The sequence below is a fragment of the Anopheles maculipalpis genome, chromosome 3RL (genome assembly GCF_943734695.1).
Source record: "Anopheles maculipalpis chromosome 3RL, idAnoMacuDA_375_x, whole genome shotgun sequence".
In the NCBI taxonomy this organism is placed as follows: domain Eukaryota; kingdom Metazoa; phylum Arthropoda; class Insecta; order Diptera; family Culicidae; genus Anopheles; species Anopheles maculipalpis.
Window position 1 is genome coordinate 42,233,164 of NC_064872.1, and position 21,813 is coordinate 42,254,976.

Consider the following 21,813-nt stretch of genomic DNA (forward strand, 5'->3'; position numbering starts at 1 on the left):
GGAAGTGGAATAAATACGCCTTTGAGGCAGTGTTCTGGGACGTAATTAAGATCTGCACGTTTTACAACTAAAATTAAAATGAACAAAACAGACTTGTTGGAAGAAGACGGGGGAGTGATTGGAGGGAGGGGGCGTTTAACAATGAATCATAAAATTGTAAATACTGAATCTGTGATTAGCTGCCACCGCTACACTATCGGTCCAGCTCACCGACGAAAGCTTCACATACAATAATAAACGCAATCAAACACAGAAAACTAGAATATAAAAATGATTGACGATACACTTTCCGCTTGCGAAATTACCATGAGCAAATGCATCCTCCATGATCGTGTAGAGAACGCGCGTAATGAATAGCTTATGGATATTGGAATGAAGAGGATGGTGTTTGGTGCGGAGAAGCATGTCTGCATTCCTGTTTAGCCGAAGTTTTCGAAATGATGTATGAAGTATGGCCATTTGCGGCTTTTGTTCACTTCATCGCACGCCGACATGACACTCTTTGTAAGAGGCCGTGGTCCGCAGGAGAAGACTCCGATCTTGGAAACCTACAATTTGTAGAGATATATATTATTAATATTGTACACAGATGATCTTAAGAAAACTACCCAAGAAAACTTACATATGAATGTTTCTTTTGTACGAATTTGAGAAAACTGGACATATCCGGACGTCCGAAATGGTTCACTGCTTTGAGCCCGGTAAACATGGACGTTTTCGAGAGACGTTGGAAGTGGTTTTCGCAAATATACTGGAATAAAAAAAAAAAAACAAACAAAGTAAATCATAAACGTCTTTCCATAAAGGATCCATTGGATCCAAAGCAAAATTACTCACCAACATGGTAGTTCGAAGATCGAATTTGTGGAAGAATTGTGTGATGAAAATGTGAATCTCCAGCACGTTCGTAACATCCTTTTTCTCCACATCTCGCAACACATCGATAAACCATTCAAAGTGCTTGTGCGATGGGCAAATCCAGAGGAAGTACACTTTTTTACAGGCTACTCCCGAGTAACGGTTGGTACTTGTGCCAAACACCAGATCGTTCAAGATCGACGCATATGGTGTTACGCCGATTCCTCCACCAACCATAACAGCGACCTCGAACTTGTACCAATCCTGATTGCCCCCACCGAACGGTCCCTCGATGCGTATCTTCGGCTGATCGTCCGGATTGTAATTACATGGGTCGAAGTAGTTGCGCAATTTCCATGTCCACGGACCCTGGGCTTTAATGTGACAGCTGAGGAAGTTTTCATGTGGTGCCGATGTGAGTGTAAAGCTGTGCATTTCCTCTGGCTTTATCTCGGTACACGATAGCCGTACCCACTGGCCGGAAAGATACTTTAGATTTGGCGGTCGGTAAAACCTGATCTTGATGACGTCCGATGGTAGCAGATCGGTTTCAATGACATCCAATGCCATGTACTTCGTGCGAAGCGACACGATCTTATCCAGTGTGTACACAATGCCGGGTCCAATAAAGAACAACCAGAACCGAGGAGCACCGGTCAATCGTGCAAGCCCGTGCACAAGACACAATGCGTACAGCACCACGTACAGAGAATGTGCATTCCAGAAGAACTTGTACGCCTTCTTGCGAATGGTTGGATGGGCAAAGGCGAATATGATGCACATTGTGACGAACAGCATGACTCCGGTAACGCCGGTGACGGTTTGGAACAGCCAGTACGTTATATCGGGTCGATAATCGGATGTAAAGTGCACTTCTTTTGTGAGACATTTAAGATTCTCTATTGATTGTGTAGAAACATGGTAAAAGTTCACGATGTGTCCCACGGTGTGAAGCAGCGAAAAGAACAGCGCAGTGCAGGCAGCAATCTTGTGGAATTGTATGTGCGAATCAAGCGGGATGTACTGTTGGATTGGAAACTCTTTGAGCTTCGTCAGTAGATTTCTGAAGATGGGAAAAATTTATGCTTAGTCATGATTTTAAAGCAATTTGACACTATTTTTCATACCTGGACATTGTGAGCAGTAAAAGGGAATAACAAAAAGATAGCGAAGCAGCAGACCCACGTGTTATGGCTATACCGACGCCCATAATGTGCCGTAGATCAGTGTGCTCAGCCATAAACGAATAATCTGTAGAAAAAAAAAGGGACCTTGATGATTACAAGCAACAAACAAGAAAACCAACATTGTACACTTACGAATGAATCGCTCCACAAACAATACGATGGTGATAACGTAGAACAGGAAAAGGTAGAAGATGTTTTGACGGTTTTCCTCGAGGAAGGTCGTATAGCTGTCCCACTTTTCTTGCATCCAGTGTCGACGCGAGTCCGAAATCGGTTCAATGTGGAACGACGTCATGCGAGCCACATTGGTGGATGTATCGAGGAAATTCTGCTTAGCTCCCTTACAATCCAAGCCTATCGCAACAAAGTCTCCCTTGTATTCCTTCATCATCAGCTTGAAATCCTCGTAGGTTAGATGATTTTTATGCTCAAGACCAACGTCCTGGGAAAGTAAGAGATAAATAGGGTTACAATTTCTCTGCTTTACGAAAATATTGTTAAGCATACCTGGAACATGCCGTCGATCAGCTCGTTGACTTGTTCATCAGTTACGCTTGTGGTTCGAGCGATCTCAACCAATGACCGCATCATTTCACTCAGCTCTCCCTTATCGATCACCCCGTTTCGATCGTTGTCACACATATCGAATATGATCCTTAGTTTATCGTCGGTTTTGCCTCGCGAAAACAGCACCACGGTTTCCAAAAATTCCTAAAAATAAACAGAACCACCCCATGTTTGTTATCAAAAAGATCACACTGTTCGTCAGGAAATTGTTTCCCGCATTATCTCACCTGGAAGGATATTCTTCCATCTTTGTCCTTATCGACGATGTTGAACATCTTCCGAACGAACATATCGTCCGGTTTCATACCGAGCGCTGCCGCAAACTCCGACTTTGACAAACTGGTGCGCATCACCGTCATTACCTCACCGTCCAATGATGCATCTGAGCGGCGTCGCCGTTCTCCTGGTCGTAATCCAAACGTCAGAGCATACGCTTCACGGAAGAAGTGCTCCAACCGCTTTTGGCGACGCTCACGTGTTTCAGCCTTGGCCAACATTAGGTCGCGGTTCGACTCCACGAAAGTCATAGCTTTCTTGTGTAACACAAGGAAGTCCTCTAACTTTTTCACAAACTTCCGACGCGCTGAGTTCGATTCCAGTTCCAGTACCAGATCGTGATCGTTCGGTACACGAAGCAAAATGTACGGTTTTTTAGCTTTGTAGTTTTCTTGCGACTGTTCTACCGTCACCACCTCAACGTGCTTCAGATTGAAGGTGCGAAGTTTCTCGCCCTTGCGATCGACTGTGTAGATTGCCGCTTCCGGTCCGAATTTGACTGTCACCAGTCTTTTGTGATTTGCGTGCAACCACTCCCTGGCTACCATTTTTTCCACCGATACTTTACTGTTGGCAGTGTTTTTCATGGCTTCTTGTTTGATTTTCAGTTTACGGCGTCGACTGTTCTGTAGCTTAATCACGCAGTATCCGGCACCGGCGCATAAAATGGGTACGAAACCCAAAAAGACGCAAGAGTAAATATATGCTAGCTCTGAGCCGGAGAAATAATCGTATCCCTCGAGATAGTTGCACGGTTCCAGCAATGTTGCGTTGAGCTGTTCCGGTTGCGGGCAGGGATCACCCTGCTTCCAATGGAAAACATCACGCTGAATTTCATCTCCCTCGATGTCCGTACTGTTGACGATGATATCCCAAAGCGTAAACTTTCGTATTTCGGCTATTTCTTCTTTGGTGAATATGCTGTTGGAATTGTATGATAGAGATGTTAGATTAACGATTGAAATACATAATTATAATGACCCCATCTGCTTACCCGTTATCTTCATTCTCGAACCAGAACCGATCGGCATCACGGATCCGCGTAAACTGATCAATTATGACAGCTGAGAACAGTTCCCCAGGTCTGCCATCGGACTCCAGCATACCACCAACATAAACGTCCACATTGTCCAGCTGGTTGTCGTACGTATTGATTAGCAACCTGTCAGATTCAATAAAGGTTAAGTTATATAAAACAGAACTCCTTCGCGTGAATCAGGGAAGCGAATACTTACTCCAGTAGTTCAGGCTGCCGTTCAAACACCTGCGGGTTGATGTCACGCCAATTTGTTTTCCTCGGCAGTCGGTAAGCAGCACGCGCTGTGTTATAATCTGGAAGCCCGTTGTCACGACCGCGCATAATATTCAACGCACCTAGATCCCGTCGAGTAAACTCCATCGGACCAAATAATTTATCGCGTACGTCCGAGCACAGCAGAGGGTCTTCCTTTTCGGCGATCTGCGATGCCATGCCCATGATGAACTCTTCCACCGGTGTGTTGTCAAGCACATCCTGAGTTTTGTAAAATCATTCAATAAAAATCTTACCGGGACTGTGTCTTGTACATGCAGATAACTTACGTTAGAATTCCACCATGTAGAACAAAGACGAAGCGCAGGAAAGTCCATATTAGTACGACGGAAGTTGCATTGACCGTCGCGGCGAAACAGTCCCGGTGGAATCAACGAATGTCCAAATCGGAAAGCAGCAGCCTGGAACATATGGCTTACACCCGGATGAGTGTCGGCCTTATAACCGTCGTACGCAGGTAACTCCTTGTCCAGGAACGCTGGCAGGTACTCGTAGGCGATCACATTTTGCAGACTAGCGATCACAACACGGCGTGCGCGTTGGAAAATTTCTTCATCACTCCAATCTCGATGCTGTCGGCGAACACGCTTCGCTACCACATTATGCCAACGTAGGAAGAGAATGGCGAATGAGAGCAGGGCCGGATTTTGGTTGGTTCTAGGATCACCCAGCACTGCAAAGAACGATAGAAATATTTTTACAATGCCGTAATAAACGTGTGGCGTTGAAGATTACTCACGGTACAACCGTTCCGGGCTAAGCATCCGCATCACATGCGGCACAGGATTATTGAACAGTGGAACGCGCATTGTATTCTTTATCGGCATCGTGCCCTGCTTGTCCGTCAGCAGTGCGCCGTCCTGGAACGATCGCATCGCGTTCAGCCATGCCTCCGACGTACTGTAGATGAAGCTACCATCGATCCAAGCTGTCATCTGATTGATTTGTTCGCGGGGCGCATTTGGACTCTGGCCCGTATTTCGATCGTATGCCGCACGGTGGAACGGTATATATCGATCGCCGCGACACTCTCGATCGTACATTTCGTCACACTTCTCGATCTCGATGCGGTGCATCTCGATGGGACAGCCCGATTCGGACGCCATCACTATCTCGTTCGTCACTACCTGACCGAAGAAGGCCAGCAGAGCGGTACGGTTTTCCATCGATGGTAGACCATCTGTACCACGCATGAACAGTCGACTGAGCTTACGAGGCGAGGGTCGATTGGCACCGGCCAACACGTACACACCATCCGAATACGCGGATGGAGCTTTCCTTGTCAGGTGGTTATCTGAGGAAATTGTAATAGAAAATAGTTCAACGATTACAATGAATGCGATACTTCCAGAAGTTGTAAGTTATATTATGCCCTACGACTGGGCGTCTCCTTTTTTCGAAATGTATATTATTTGTTGGAAATGTAATGCGAAATTTTTGCTATGAGTTTCTATTTGAATTAAACAATCTACAAAACTACCATGCCAGCTCGAGAATACATGGATTATTTTCCAAAGATGATTCTAAACTACCGATCTACTTGCTGCTAAAATTATTCTTCAAACACAAAACAAAAGAGGCTTTGAGTCTCTGAGACTACATTCGCCTCTCAAACACAAAACAATGCTGCAACACCAATTGGTGTATCACCTTTCGCTGCTACACGTTGCTAATTTGCCTGTACCTTGCGCTAATTTGCATATTTTAAGGGATAGGTCTTTCTTAATGGATGATGATTTTCTTGTTTGCCTCTTTTTGTTTCGGTTGTGAGAGGAGGAAACAAGCGAGTGAGTAAGTGGCTGACATTCGCTAAGTGAGCGTGAAGCCTCAGAACGGTGTGCTAGCAAAAAGTACAAAACGGAAGCAGTTCAATGTCAATGGCGAGCTCATAAATAATAATTATTCCTAAATTGTCCATTAACGGTTCCTTCGCTGATGATGGAGACGGTACTTCGGTTCGGTTAAGCAACAGTGTGTTATTAGTAGTGTAGAGTGCAAATGCACTTTGCTCCTGGATTTTAAGCCGGTTGGTTGGTAGGAATTTGTTTTACTTTACGACTGACATAACATGCGTTCTTGTCTGTTTGAACCATAATGTTAATATTTCCACATAATGTAACTAACGTGGCGGTACGTGTGTGCGCTTAGCGAAAGAGAAAAAGGGCAAACGGATGCCGAACACAGCGATAAATTATACACCAATAATTGCCGGTGTAAATCTGTTGAAACATATGCAAAACTATGCTTCAAGATGGTGCCATAACTTTGGACTGCATAATAAAGTAGTAAGCTCATGTGTGGCCCAATAGAATCAACATCGCCCGGCAGAAATTATGCCCTGCTACTGTTATACTCAGATTTGTTACAATGCATTTGAATTTTATGTCACTGCTTCATTATGATGCTTTCAAACATACAAGGTTTACTCACTCCTTACACCTGCTACTTGCTGCTTTTCGAAATGAGAAGAAAAAGGAAATGAGTAATGCAGAGCATGTGCACTTAGCTCGTGCTTCTCAGACGCGTCATAAATTGTCGTATAATTTCTACACACTTGCCACTGTTACATATTTAGTGCCGCTGGCCTTATCAGGTACGCAGGTATCTAGATCAATGCCGTAGATTAGCGTCGAATGTGTCAGCAAGGTGATAAAAATAATTAAACTTTGAGCGAGTAAATTGACACCCGAGGAGTCGAAATGTCGGCGAACATACATTATGCATGTTTACCGGCAACTCAACAGTATATTGCTTAATGATGAACTTTTTTTTATGTCATCAACATAAACATATATAAATAACGTTTTCCACTTGGGAAAAAACAAAACTAATAAAAAACCAAAATTGATGGCAAGATATCATGTATTCTAAGGGCTTGAAAGTAGATTGAAAAGAGTCAAAGAAAATAAAGTATGGAAGCAACTGAACACTGCCTAAAAAACCTTGAATTCATTCATCAAAATCATTAAACAAGCAAAGCAATACAATAGAAACAAAAATGTCAACTATTTCATTTATGCATTATACTGCAATTAATGCATCGATTCCATGTTTGGCACCATCATATTCTGTATTTGGTAGCAATCAAACGAATCAAAAGAGATAAAATATATTTCTGTGTTGACGATTGCCGGTCGGGAAGGAATCGATACAATCACACACATGATTGGTAAATTGATCGTCGAATGAAAATAATCATTTTGCCACAAAAAGGTCCTCAAAAAGGAATTGAGAAAGCTGTCTTCTGCTGAGAGAGAAACAAAAAAAGAAACAGATAAAAAACAAAGCAACAACACCTCCCCTTTCATATCGCTTACACACGTCCAAGCTTAAATTTGATTTCGAGGTCAGCAGCGAGCAGACCATCAATTACGTTTTGCAGACTTTTATAAATGACTGCGGCCGGGTAAATTGTTTCATAATGTAATAAGCCCGGTACAGGATTTGAATGTCTATCCTGTTGAACAGTTGCAAGGTGCGAGGCACGTCGAAAGGAATCTGCACGCTTGATAGTTGAAACCTTTAGGCTTAGCTTAAGCAAGGTCAATGTAAGGGTAGTGAAGGTTGTATAAAAAAAAGTTTACATACATTTTATAAAGAGGAGGTAATGCTCATCAATCATCGTTTCGTTGTAGGAAAGTTGGTAATGAAAACAAAATGCATAAATCAGTGCAGTACAGTTCTATATTATATCCCAGTCAAAGTACTCGGAATCGGCGTCATACTGTCTGGAAATATCCTGAAGCCGCTAGCTAGTGGAGCTTCTACATGAATTATTTACTTCTTACGTTCAATTGTAGCCTAAATGACAGATTTTGTAATGCAAGAAATACTACAATAAAATGTTCCTCAGCAGTACAATCTAATGTCCTTTCCATTTCTTGGTTAGCAGTTTTCTCTACAACAGGTGTAGAGAATTTGTTCCCACATTGTTCTGAATCATTCATCAAAGCATGGACTGCGTGTCACCAATAGTGAAACACGCACGCGTTGTGTGGTATTATTTATATAATTTAGTAGCTGCTACTGATCACAGAAACAAAACGCGTTCCGTAGGACGTTGTTAGTGTCGGTACCTCCTGCTGCTGCGTCAGTAGTGCTCCAGAGGCACGATCCGACCCATTGCTAGCCACCCGGCTGGGGACTAAGAAGGGTGTGTACCCTATCAAGGCAAACCATCCTACCTTCCATCGATCCGCCCGTTCATCTATCCTGCAGAGCGGAGCTGAAAAGCTGTCCGGGGTTCCGTGGTAGCAGACGGCTGCAAAAATGCACCAGGGGTACGAGAAGCGCGCGAGCGGAGCTTTTAGAGACAAAGTTAACAACGACCGGTGCACCGGTGCTATGCTTAATCCAATTAAGTCACTCTGAATTTTAACCCCCCTTTAAGCGCACTCAGACAGCTGGGTCGCTTCGATCCTCATGCTGCCAGATATAATGGGCGTTTGAGCTCTACGTCAAAGCGACGGCATGAACAGCAAGGGACCGAGTGATGCATGGTTTGTAGTTGCTCCTTTGCTAAAGTTTGTTGTGTCATACGCGGGTAAGTGTATAGGGCGGCAACAGATTACATTTTTGCTACATTTAGCACCGCTCACTGTAGGGCATGCACATGCAGGTCGCGTGACTTTGCCGGAAGATTTTACTCACGTGCCATAGTGTTGGCCGTAGAGTTGTGTGGCGAATGCGTTAATCGATGAAACGTGGTTCGATTATGGCAGGTATCAAATGTTCAAGAAAACGAATCCCTTTCTTTTGCAATTATTACACATGTTTGTGAGGTTATAATAATAATTTAGAACATTGTTGATGAACTGTTACTGCTGTGAATTTTCTGATAAATTGGTTGATAAAAATTACTCACGAACGGCGTCCAGCCAGCGAAGACCAAATTTTGATTCAAAATTTGTGTCTTAAATATCTGAGTACAACACAAATAATCCCATGCTTTGAATGCGAACCGGACAAAAGTGCTACACGGTTCACTAATTAGCCATGCGATGGGAAAACTGAGAACAATTTAAATACCCGCATCGTAACGCGATGCAATCAATTGTCATGATCAGTGTTGCCTCGCCCAACATTGATGGCCGATAATCATAAATAATTAAAATTTACATCTACATTTGCGAATCACACAACCAACAACGAAAAAATCCAGTCCCGATGGAGCCGTAGGAATCGAGTAAACAAGCCTTAAACTGCAATAAAATAAACAAAGTATTCGGATTTACAGACATACGGCCTGGTTTCGAAACTACGCGGGAGTTCTCACAGCTCAATGCAGGCGTCCCGCTGGGCAGGAGGGCTCGAAAATTGAGCTATCGTTACGAAAATTGTACAATGCGCTGTGACACATCGCAATATATCTGCGTTTACGTTACACAAAAGTTGGTTGAAAACCGTCAGTTAAGCACGGAAAGCGTTAAAGTTCGATACGTGTAATACTGTCATCAGTCAGTGCTTCACCGAGGACACTGTGCGGGGTTAAGATTCGGGGATTTTTTTCAGTTTCTTTTTTGGGTAATGTTAAGGGAACCCCGTTGTGATAGTGTTACGTGCGGGTTGTCCGTTAGTCATGTGTGATAAATCACAAAATTATGAGCGAAGGGCAGTTCGCGTCCGTTACTTACCGACAGCTCCCCAGTCCGGATGGGCCAAATTGTTGTACCATCCATCGTAGCGTTGTTTTTCGACATGGCTCATCAAGCTGGATTCTGAAACGAGCAAAAGAGACACAGTGAAAATTGAGATGTTGTTCAGTAAAAAAAAAAAAGGATCAGTTTAGATTTTTCACTCCAGATGTAGCCCGGCGCAGATGCTAATGGCTGCTGGTTAGGGCTTAAGTTACCTTACCCCGATGGCCGAGATCTGATCGTGAGTACAGGTCAAGGTAAGTGAAAGGAATGGGTAGTGCATGTGGGAATGGTGCAACACACAGGACCCTTATGCAAACTCAATATGGGAAAGATACACCTTTTTCAGCTTGAGTCATATAAACGGGGCGATAAATATCTTAACCGCTACAGAAGTAAACCCCAAATTGTTCGCCAAAACGTATCTATCAGACCTAATCCTACCGTGTAAGGGAACGGATCTTATCGTCTACTGAGGTATGAGCAAGGTTCGCTGAGAATGGAGTTTATTTTGGGCAATGGATCCACAAAAGGAACAATTTACTGTTTTGCATGTCACCGATATCGGTTGATTAATGTTTCATACTACCTGATCGTAAATCTTCGACACTAACGTTTATATCTTTTCGCAACAGTGAGCGAATAACCCCGGTCTGACCGCTCATCGTCCGCAGAGGTTGAATGGTCTGAGTATCCGAGCTTTTGCCTGCATAGAAGGCCGGTGTCATAGCACGGGGTGACCTTAGTGGTTAAATTGAAGTAACGTTATATTCACGTTCCCGTGCCAGCATTCTCTCATTTGTGGTGAGCTTTCGGGACTCGTTTTGGGTCAGTGAGCTTGGTTTGCAATAATCTTTTATGCTTATTTTCGTCAATGAGCACCTCTGCTGCTCGGGCACACAAATTATTCCTTCCGTTTGATGCAGGACAAAATTTTTTGCCAACTCAGATAGAACATGAGCATGACGGATTTCGCAAAAGTATCTTAAGTCGGCAGACCCACGAATTCAAAGCAATAAAAATTCTGAACCAAAAAGAACAATGACCACCGGTTTGTAGATTCGCATGAGTGTTTTTTTTTTATATTCCTGGCACTTAGCCTGGGGACTTTGTGGCTGATCAATTTGGAATGGTTTAATTATGACTTTTGTGTGGTTACCTTCTCGCGTGCTACCGGTTTGTCAGCCGAGTCCCAATGCGAAATGTGCAACTAATTTAGCATCCTGGATTAAGCGAGCTGGTGTATTAAAGTAGAAGCGTGAGAATTATTAAATCTTTAAAGCTTTTTATGGATTATGTAGCTTTGGAGAGGAAAGAGATACGGAAACGACGCAGTATAGAACGGCTGTTCAAAACGTCTAAACTTATTCGTTCCTGTGGTGGCAGCATAACAAATTCCATCGGTTACGGCAATTATATTTTGAGTTTGAATTACCAAAACGAAAGCTAGCAAGTGAAGGGAACTAATTCAACGACGATGTTCCGTAAAAATCATACAAATTGAGTCGTTTTTCCTTCCTTGAAAAATCAACACGAAATTGAGGTTTGAATTACAGTAACGTATAATATAGTTTGCATTTTTTAAATTTAAATCATTCATCAATACCTTAACGTGTTTCAAGTGTTGAGTCAAATAAACAACAAAAATGTGTCCAATAATTAGAAACACATTTTAAACATCGACACCTACCATAAGATTATAATGTTAAAAACCCTAACTTAGCTAAATTTCTTCTTAGGCGAATTTATTTATGCAACATAGACGTACAAAATAGCAACAATATCCCATGAGGGGTCAAACAATTAAGAATCAATTTAGCCAAATTCCATTCGTTCAACTGGTTTCCTCCCATTCGCTTTGTCATGCCAGTATAATGTAAGGCGCGAGGTTAAAGGCTTTTGTCCAAAATCACACCTTAAAATTGGCATCGCGTCGAACAAGTCCTCCCATCGTTAGTGATACATATCTGCGAATAATATAGCCCCAAGCCAACAAAGAACGAGTTGCAGAGCAAAGGCAAAATACGGTCTACATTACTGTTCACAATATCAACTGTAGATTGTCAGAACATTCGTTCCAAACAAGGCTTTCCTATGATGACTTTCGATTTTCGAATGCAGCCCCAAATAGGAGCTCGTACGGGTTAGTTCAGTAAGGGAGTGATGCTGTATTGGATTGGCATGGAGTATTTGGTGAATTTCCATTCGGTGCACGTGAGTATGGACGCTGGATCGTGTTGAGTGAGTTATACATTATACAGTTGTTTGACCAACGATCGTGCGGTATAGCTCCTGCCGAGAATCTGGTCCTGCACGGTTCCAGACGAATAGTTCTGCGTGTGGACGAATCTTGCAGACCTCTGTGCACGCATGCAAATCTAGGCTACAGCTCAGAAACCTGTCAAGTGATTGGGCGTGTAGAATCGGGGACAAGTTGTAGCACCGGATTCCACGGACCGAGCCATTTCAACCATTTTTAAACGTTCGATTGCTCGACACTGGAACGGTTGGGTCGTTCTTGCACGCGTAGCAGCACGATCCTGGTAGCAGCACCTTAAACCATCCTAGATGCTAGGTTGTTCGATGCTCCACTTTTGTAGCCGAAGCATCCACGCAGCGTGGCCTCTAGGGTCAAACGAAACATGGAATCAGGTTCTGGTGCGAGATTTGCCTTTCACTTAATACGCGATAATTGCACGAATTCAGACCTGTCGTCACGAACCCTGGTTGGTTGTATGACCAGCCATTATATATCGCCGATACATCGATCTGAATCACTTTAGAGTTCCACCTAATTGTTGTACTTTTGTGTGAATTGTCTGTCGCTAATAACAGATGTAGTTGTGGTACAAAGCATTTTTAGCATCCTTTAGTTAGTCTTGCACCTTATGTGGTGAAATGGTGTTTAAAATTACGATGGACTGTAGCAAAAGCTGCTAGACTGCGTCACTTATGCAGTGGGCGTCAATCTGGCGCTGGACGAGTGCGTCAAACTGAGCAACGTGGGAGTATTTTTATATAGACCGTGCCGCACGAAGTAACTCCCACGAGTAATTTGAACAAAACTGTTGGAACGTTTTGGTGCGTATGATGTGGCAAAAAAAAAAAAATTCGGTAACACAAAGACCGTGTTCAACCAGCTTATTTTCATATCCACTGATTATTTTCTCCTCCTTCTAGCAAGGAATATTTGGCGATAGCGCAAATTGTTTCTCTACCCGACGGTGAAAACATGAAAAACGTTCCAAGTTGATCGCGTGATAGCGGCTGGCAACATAGACAGCGTTGTGTGTGGCGATCATTCATCAAAGAATGATTGATCAAGTGGTACAGATTGGACGACGTATCGGTCGTTCAACGGGTGTAACACGATCGTAAAAGGCATAATGAAGATAGCCAAAATGGGAGTCGAATGAGGTGGTTTTTTGACAGTAAAATTAATGAATTAGCGAGATTGTTGTGCAAACTAGATAGTCTACTGTTAAGAAATTCTGGAATCTATGAGCTGGCGGCGAGCAAATTCGGCGAAAAATTGCTCTGAAATAATACCGATAGTATTAAGACCACTCATAAAATTAACGAATATTGCTTATCAAATATTGATTTCTTCACGTTGCTTTGCTTACAACTCACGCACAGCAACAAAAATATAGAGCCCATTCTTTTAAACTAGCCCCATTACACAGGAAACCCTATCAAGGATTAAGGCGAAAGAAAAGATCAACAATAAATCTGCTGTTCAATCGTCCCACCATTTCAAGTGGCACTCGAGTGGCGAATTCATTAAACAAGCTACACAAACCTCACACAACACAATTCTAAAACCAGCTGTGAGTTTTATGAGTATCTCGTGTATCATAAAACTTGAATTGCCGTCAATCACGAATCTTTTGCGACTATGTTCTCTTCGATTCCGCACAATACATCTCGCTTGTTCCCAGCTTTCGAGCAGTTTAATTGCGAGCTGCTATGGCATCCAGTAAGATCATTGAGCCTCACACAATACAAAAATAATAAGATCCACATCTCACCGTCCTGATGGAATGCGATACATGCAAAAATCTAGTAGAAAAAAAAACTTATCTAGCTGCCAGATGATCATGCACGATCCAGAATGCATATTAATGAAAATTTGCTGTTCACACATGACACATGAGAGGTGCTAAAAATCGACACGTGCTTGAGCAGGTTCGTTTCATTTGGTATCCTCGTTAGACATGCATGTGCTAGGTCCGGTTCCTTTATATTTGGTAGTAGCCAACTTCATGACGTAAATGGACACTGATTTGGACGAGTTCGTTAAAAGCAGAGTTGATGGATTATGTCGGGAGAAGTATTTTGATGGGTGTTTATTGTACATAGGAAAGCGTTTCGTCGTATTTATGATAGACACAGTTCAGAGTTTAAACATAAGTCAGACAAAATAAATAATAATCGCTAAAGTTTATGAATAATGTATCTTAATTCCATAGCTCGAATCATAAAGTTTTGGCTCTTAATAATTTAGCTGATAAAATAAATCCATTTTATTCCCATGTCTTGATGCTTCTTACGATCAACTATTATGTCTCAATTATTAGGATGGCTAGCTGTAAAAAAAGATCATGCAGCTCGTTTATTATTGTACGACCATTAAATCAGACTCGTAAAAAGGAGTGTAATGAATGTTTTTTTTTTCCTCATGCCAACGCTCATGGGCAGTTCGTCCCTTTATCGGCCCTGGGAAGTGGACGTTTTATAGCGAAGAAACACGGTTTATAAAGTGCCACCGAAGGGTATAGGTCAGCGAGCCATTGAATCGATCTGAATTTGCGCTAAGGTAAAGCACATTCACAATCTGGTTGCAAACACAGTGGAGCAGTGCACTGCAGTGCCGTTCGCATTGCTTGATTCACGCATGACGACGCATTCAATGGTTCGATTCACAGTGGTACAAAAAGGGTGCAATAGAAAGATCTTATGTGCCGCCAGGTTGAACCGCTGAGCATTACGTTTCTATCAATTAGCGTAGAAGCTAGAAGTTGATCTAGAAAGAGACAAAAAAATAAGGCAAAAAATGGCACTTCCATACAAAGCGGCTGGCAGCAGCAGCATGCGAATTGAACGGGACGTGATGTACGTACAGACAAAATGTGCGACCATTAGGGGTGGCCGAGATCCGGTTCCGTCCACCTTCGATACACGGCGTTCGTTAAAATACTTCTAATCGAGATGCCTGTCATAACAGTGGACAAATTCCAACGAAGCTCTCGGTGCGCTTGACTTTCCGGACATGGTGGTGCAGTACGGAGTTAATTAAAAACCGTTTGAAGGCCAAAATGTGGCACAGATGGATGCTGCAAGAACGATAATTATTAGCAATCCCGTCATTGAGAGTGTCCTGAAAATATGTGACGGTACGATCGAGACGTCGTGTTGATGCAGGTGCATAGGTGCACCGCCTCTTCAAGGACAGTCCATTTCTGCGCAAAAATTTACTAATAATAGAAGTCATTATGTGTTATATCTGTAATGGCGCCATATTGTCGTCTTGATGTCTCATAAACATGCAAACTTATTCTTTTTTTTTTATTTGGAAAGGGACGGCCTGACAGTATTGCTGCAAACTTATTCCTTTTATTTTACAAAAAAATTAGCTCATAAATAATTAAACTTCTTAAGAGAATGCCTTGTTTTCAGTTGCAGCTAAATACAGACCCAGCACAAAGTCTTATTATTGCAGAGCCCAGGACTGTAGGTTTTATTTTGCATCAGCAACTGCTGTCGAGATTGAAAGTGTCTTTTTACTGCCTTCTTCCATTTGTTAGATTGATGGCTCAAATCAATTGGTCACGGGCTGTGTTAGGGACGTTGTTTGTATTGCTACAAACCCTAGAATGATTGTGTTACTTCATCTACCGGCAAACCTACAGAGAATAGTTTAAAAACATTATATGAAATATTTGCCTGTTGAAAAGATTGTAAATATAAAATTTAAATATAAATTTATTTCCAATACGACGGCTCATTGCCGTAGGTTCAACAATGCGTTTGTTGATTAACAAACAAAAATCACAAGGCATTTCCTCCTTGGGTTATGCCTTATCACATGCAAGCTCGATTAATTGTTTTAATTTATCCAATTAATTTATCAATATTTTGATTCAATTGTGTATTCTATACGAATGTTTAAACTTGCAAACTAAATTGGAAACGACCGGTGTAACATTCCCGTCATGGCGTACATACTACTCCTAGAATGAATCAACTAAATAAATGATTTGTTGCAGCTCGCTGCAAATCGAAAAATTGGCAAATAATTTTGGTAATTACACATCCACTTGTGTTTGCTTATCCTATATAGACAAAAGCAATGGACGGAATGGTTTCGTATGCGTGTATTCGATACAAAGCCAGGCGCAAATTTTAATCATTCCCTTAACGTTACCTCATCGACACAATTAAACAACGCGCACACGGAATGGCAGCGCATTCTTGCCTCGGTTCACCACCATCCGGTGCACCGGGTTATGCAATTCCTTAACAGGCAAGTGCACGTTTATCGTGTATATCTTGGCGCATCTACTAGTGTACCTCAGTGTTGTGTCGCCAAAGCTATGTGTGTGTGTGTGGTTTTTCGTTTTCAATTATTTTTATTCTTCAAACAGCGCCATTTTTACACGTGCTACACGCTTCAACACAAAAAGGAATGAACATTAAGCACCCTCAAAGTACGAGATGTGTCGATACATATTCGTGCAGGTCCGGCTTAGACCTGCCAGCCGGATGTGGTTAGCCCAAGACGGACGATCCTGTCTGACAGGTCACGGTTCTCAAACGTGCGTTTCACTATCCCTGTGTGTGTGTGTGGAGGGGCTGGATAGAATGTACGCGTCTCGAGTAAACGTTTTCAAGGTCTCCCTTTTCCCATTCCGCGAGAACGATGGCAGCTCGCATCTTGGTTCTTTGCTCTACTAATGAACGAATCGATTCGCATGGATGGGCGAAATTTTGAGTCGGAATTGTTAACTTGTTTGTTATGCGTACAATACACTGTCTGTATCCGTTTTCCTTTTCTGGTCAAATTCTTCTTACATGCTCAAATAATTCAATCGCTCGTGTCGTGGAGAACAAAAAAGAAAACATCGAAAATTTCAACTGCTGAGTGAGTGAGCACTTTTTTTTGTTAAATTAATTGGTTGAGAGCTTTGAGCTGTTCCCGCCAGACAGGAGAGCGTAATGATAATAACTAATCTGCCGGTTGTATAATTAAGTATTCGTTTATTGGGCGGAGCAGTGAGTCTGTCAGGAAATTTAATAAGCTCACATAAGTGACTGTAGCGAATAAATGCCAGCGAAGAAAAAGCTACAATAGGAGAAACGATCATAAGATCATAAATAACCGGATTTAAGTTAAGGGTTATATTGATATTAGTAAATATGTTTATTTTACTAATATCAATAAAGCTACAACACAATTCTAAAAATGCACAAATTCCTAATATGAACCAAACGTTGGTTCAATGTAAGAAAAATTACAACTACAATTGTTTTCTTTTCCTTCTACAACAGCAAAAAAAAAAATCGAAGTAGCTGTACAAATGACAACTGTTCATCAAAACGTCCTGAAATGCTTGCTCACTTCGTGATCTGCTGCTGGCAGTACGCTTCTATTGTACCTACTGTGCAGCTAATTTGAATAAACAATTGCAGCATACTGCAGACGATCGTTCAAAGCGTCTTCCAAGCACCGTAGCAACCTTTTACATCTTGTTCGCGGTGTGCGATTTTCTATGCAGCATCAGGCAAAAGGGCATCGGGCTGAAGAGCCAGAAATACAGAAGACAAGTAGTGGAACAAACACACAACACTAATTTCGATCCCAAGAAGACCTGTTGATATTGATCGCCTCAGGTAACTTTAGATTTGAACTAAATTCTACAGAGACGAGAATTAGCTACACTGTAAGGTTGGTGATGCCATAACCCTGAACTGCCGATTGAGCGCGATGGTTTGGACGATGAAAAATGGCCATTGATTGTCTTCTGATGACCTGCTGGAGTTTCGTCATTAAAAGTTACAGCACAAGTACATGTAAGGCCTGACATTAGCAGGAGCGTGCACTCATCAACGTTAAATTGATTGTGCTATTTATCTTGATCTGAATATCACGCTTCAAGCATGGGGAATGCCTTAATCTATACAAGCGATCTAAACCTTCAAGAAATAGATGTTACAGCGAACGCAATAAACATAACTCAAAGCCCTCAAAGAATTTCTTTGCTATTTGTTTATCGACTTCCAGAAACTAGCGCGCAATACGAATATACACATCTGTACCGTGTTTTGAGCTCTTCATAAACCATAGCCATAACCTTCTCCTTCATGTAATAAATTAGCCAGCTTCACACTAATGCGTTGTAATTTTCATAAACTAAAAACTCACAAAAAACCGCACTCACTTCCTTTGAGCGGTTGTAATGCAGATTAATAGTTGTATTAATCCCATATGAATAGTTTAAGCTAGGCATTGTCTGTGTCCTTGTTATGTGCGGTGGTCAATCAATGGATCAGACATAAGCCATCGACGAACGATAGCGTCTTGTAGTAGTGACCACTTGCTGCTTACGTCTTATAGTCCAAAACCTTGAGGCCCAACGATCCGGATGAGCGTTTGCCTCTGACGTATGGGTTTTAGTGGTCAGCAGGTGAAGTATTTATGCCTCAACCAAGCACCCACAAAAATGTTCGATCAAGGCTACGGAGCACTAAACAGCGTGGGAAATGTTGGTAGGCAAATGAAGACAAATGAGTTGCAGTTTGGAGCGAGAAAAAAAAACAACTTTGATTTCATTTGGAGCACTTCAATGGGAATGTAGTGCAGCCTCGCAGTCAAGCGAGCAGAAGTAAGCTGATCGAAGTGATTAACTGCAACTAGGAAATTGCAAAGATCCCTTTCTGGTTCTCTTCAAGCCCGCGAGCGTGTAGATCATAATCGCAAGATTTTTGATAGGCTGTCAAATTGGTTAGTTTGATTTCCGGTTGAAGGAATTCTAATCTCTTGTTAGAAAACGATCGGTGGTGGTGGTGTACACACCGTACCAAGTATCGGCCACAATTAGCTGCCAATTTCATCTGAGCACTGCTGGTAGATCTGCATTAGTTCGACCGTAGATCGGTGAATGTCAGTAAGATTGATCGCTAACGAATCAAGCTATCTGCCCAATTATATCATCACACTTAGTATCAGCTACAGAAGCAGCAGCAACGGCTCCTTCACTACCTAGTCAGCATAAAATTGCTAAACCTCAGCCGAGGTCTCCTACGATTATTTATACCATCCGGTTTCGGCTAGCACGAAGACTGAGCTACGTTCGAAGGGTATTATTATTGTCACGGCCAGTTGAAGTGATGTCCTTCTTTCGGGCAACGGAAATCCGCACACCATCTTCATTTCAAATTGCTCTTTGAGCGTAGGTTGTCTTCTTGTGTACAATAATTTATTAGAAATACCTCCCATGTTTATGATTGTTTTCTTAGTGAGTGTGAATTTTTAACGCGATCTGTAATCTATATAAATACTTTTATGCGTAAGAATGTTTATCAATATTCCAGAGAAAATCTCTACATTGTTGTTAAGATTCCGCACGTGAGATTCCTTTGCAGTACAAACAATGTCAACCTTGAAGTGAACCAGGCAGCCGTACAAGCCAGTTTCATAAATCTTAGCTTAAACACGCTTGCACTGCTTGATGGTGAGTAATTGGCGGTTAATGATAATTATTACAAAAGGCCCCTAAGTCGATCCCCCGGAGTGTCGTCGTACAAGCGATTCCTTCTGGCACGCCAGACCAAAGTGACGGAGGTGTCAACAAACGTGAGCAGCAGCAACGCTGTAACGATGAGACCCCATTAGACGGTGCATAATGATGCTCGTCCGCACCGGTCGTTTAGAATTCAAATTATATCTATAAGTAGAACGCGAAACGCACCAGAATGATGGTACCTGTGTACGCAATAGCTGACGACGTTTATTGCGATTGCAAACCTTAATTAGCTTCGTTTTCGCTGGCCGAGATCGCTTGTCTGGCTTGCCTTACAAGGTGTTAAATGCATTGCCATCGGTCAAAATGGTTGTTGTGTGTATGCATAACCAAGCAAACACTTCGATATGACGTGGGGTTGATGATTTACTGCGCGGTGACATGCACCGAAGCCGGTCACAACACGTATCGATGCATCATCGATCGCTGAGGCGATAAGCAAAACCATTTTCTTGTGGAATATGTCAGCCACTTTTTAGCAACAAATTCATGCCAATAAATTTTTTTTTTTGTGTACAAAAGTTGTCCAAAACTATGTGAAATTGATTACCAAACGACATTTAATTCAACCAATAAAAGAATCAAAGGGAACACCATCCATCGAGAATTTCGAAGTGATATTTTAACGACTATCAAATGACGATGGAACTTTATTGAATAGCTGCATAATTTATGTCTAGTGTCTGTTGTGCTGTCGAGAGACGCATCAATGCACTTTGATTGCTACCACTGCACCTCTAACCATAAAAATGCTGCTCAATACAATACCACCTTGGTTTGTTGCGATTATTTGTTTTGTTGCAGGGAGACTTGACAGACGAGATAGGAGGAGGATTTCCATTCCAAAGAACACGCAACGGGAGAATAAGAGAAGCACATAAATTGCAGTCGATGGGTTAATCTATCTTGATAAAAAAAGGGAATGCACATCACTACACATCACTTCATCAGAGGTACTGTAGGGTCGCTAAGTAATCCTCTTCTCTTTAGCATATGTTTCCTACAGGGGGGAGATTATGACTTTTCACGACTTTCCCAATGAACTTTGACCGTTAACAGGAAATAAGAATAAATTTAAGGAACACATGAATGGGTGAGTAATTCCAACACGCGTAAACCCTCTTATGTAATTGCTTACGATCAATACGATTGGCTAAATTAAATCAATTTGATGTCAGCACTTTTAAATGCAGAATAATGAAATATGTCCACGGCCATTGATAACTCATTGTGCTATATAACTCGTCTTTTATACATGCATCACCCTTTCGATGCATCGATTCAGGGCATATCAGGGTAAATGCCAAACGGAGCATTTCAAAAGCATTAATGCCAGAAATTAACGGCTGAAAATGACACCCTGTAACTTAAAGTCATTTCATTTAAATGCACAGTTTGAATCCATAAATGCACAACCGTACCTGAGTTGTGAAACATTTTCCTTCCCATAAAACATTTTATAAAGTAAATAAGGATAAGGTTCCTGTACATTCCGATGGATGCGGAATGAGTGCCTCGAAACAGATTACTTCAACTGTATATTGTATCGATTCTAAAGTTTTTTTTTATTTGAAATATTTATCACAACAACGTGGACTTACTTTCATGAACACAAAAAAAAGTTCAGTCGAAAGGAGTGAAAGACCATCGACAAAAAAAATTTTTGGTGTTACCGCAAGTGTGCTAGTTTTTGTCTGTGCGAGTGTTAACCTCTGCACGCCAATCAATTCTCAACAATGGCACTACGATTGGCCTCTGCTCGATGTACCAACAGTCAGTGCTTTAACTACCATTTCGCTACGATTAATGTCACTTAGAGCTAATTGCATCATTTGCTGTAATCGAACCGACAGGAATACCGACCCGATAATCCTTACGTCTGGTGGCGATTTGGTACGCATTACGACCCACAGAAGGTGGCCAAAATCGATTGAACTAAGTAAACCGCGCAAGGTGGAACACTTACCGGCGGCATCGGTGGCTGGTATCGTAAAGTGCAAGGCCAACAGGCATGTTGACCATAGCACACTGCTCACTACGGATCGGTCGAGTGTCCTCATGGTGATAACTCCTGCTGCAGTTGCTCGGCTTCGGGGGAAACTGCTCTCATTGAGGAAAGATCATTTGCTCTTGTTCACCGTTCGGCAGCATCGGTTTTGTTGGCGTTTATGTTT

At 42.1% G+C, this 21,813-nt stretch overlaps 1 protein-coding gene across 1 annotated transcript; it reads right to left on the bottom strand.

The window, feature by feature from the left end:
* Positions 1–418: 418 nt before the first annotated feature.
* On the bottom strand, positions 419–21,813 carry LOC126563819 (dual oxidase). Its single transcript, XM_050220579.1, has 13 exons — positions 21,606–21,813; positions 9,834–9,917; positions 4,940–5,494; positions 4,470–4,873; positions 4,124–4,401; positions 3,883–4,050; positions 2,840–3,809; positions 2,553–2,756; positions 2,178–2,487; positions 1,986–2,109; positions 838–1,921; positions 623–751; positions 419–548 (listed from the first exon to the last, which is right to left on the bottom strand). The coding sequence occupies exons 1-13, from the start codon at positions 21,697–21,699 to the stop codon at positions 420–422; spliced, it is 4,533 nt and encodes a 1,510-aa protein (XP_050076536.1). The 5' UTR covers positions 21,700–21,813; the 3' UTR covers position 419.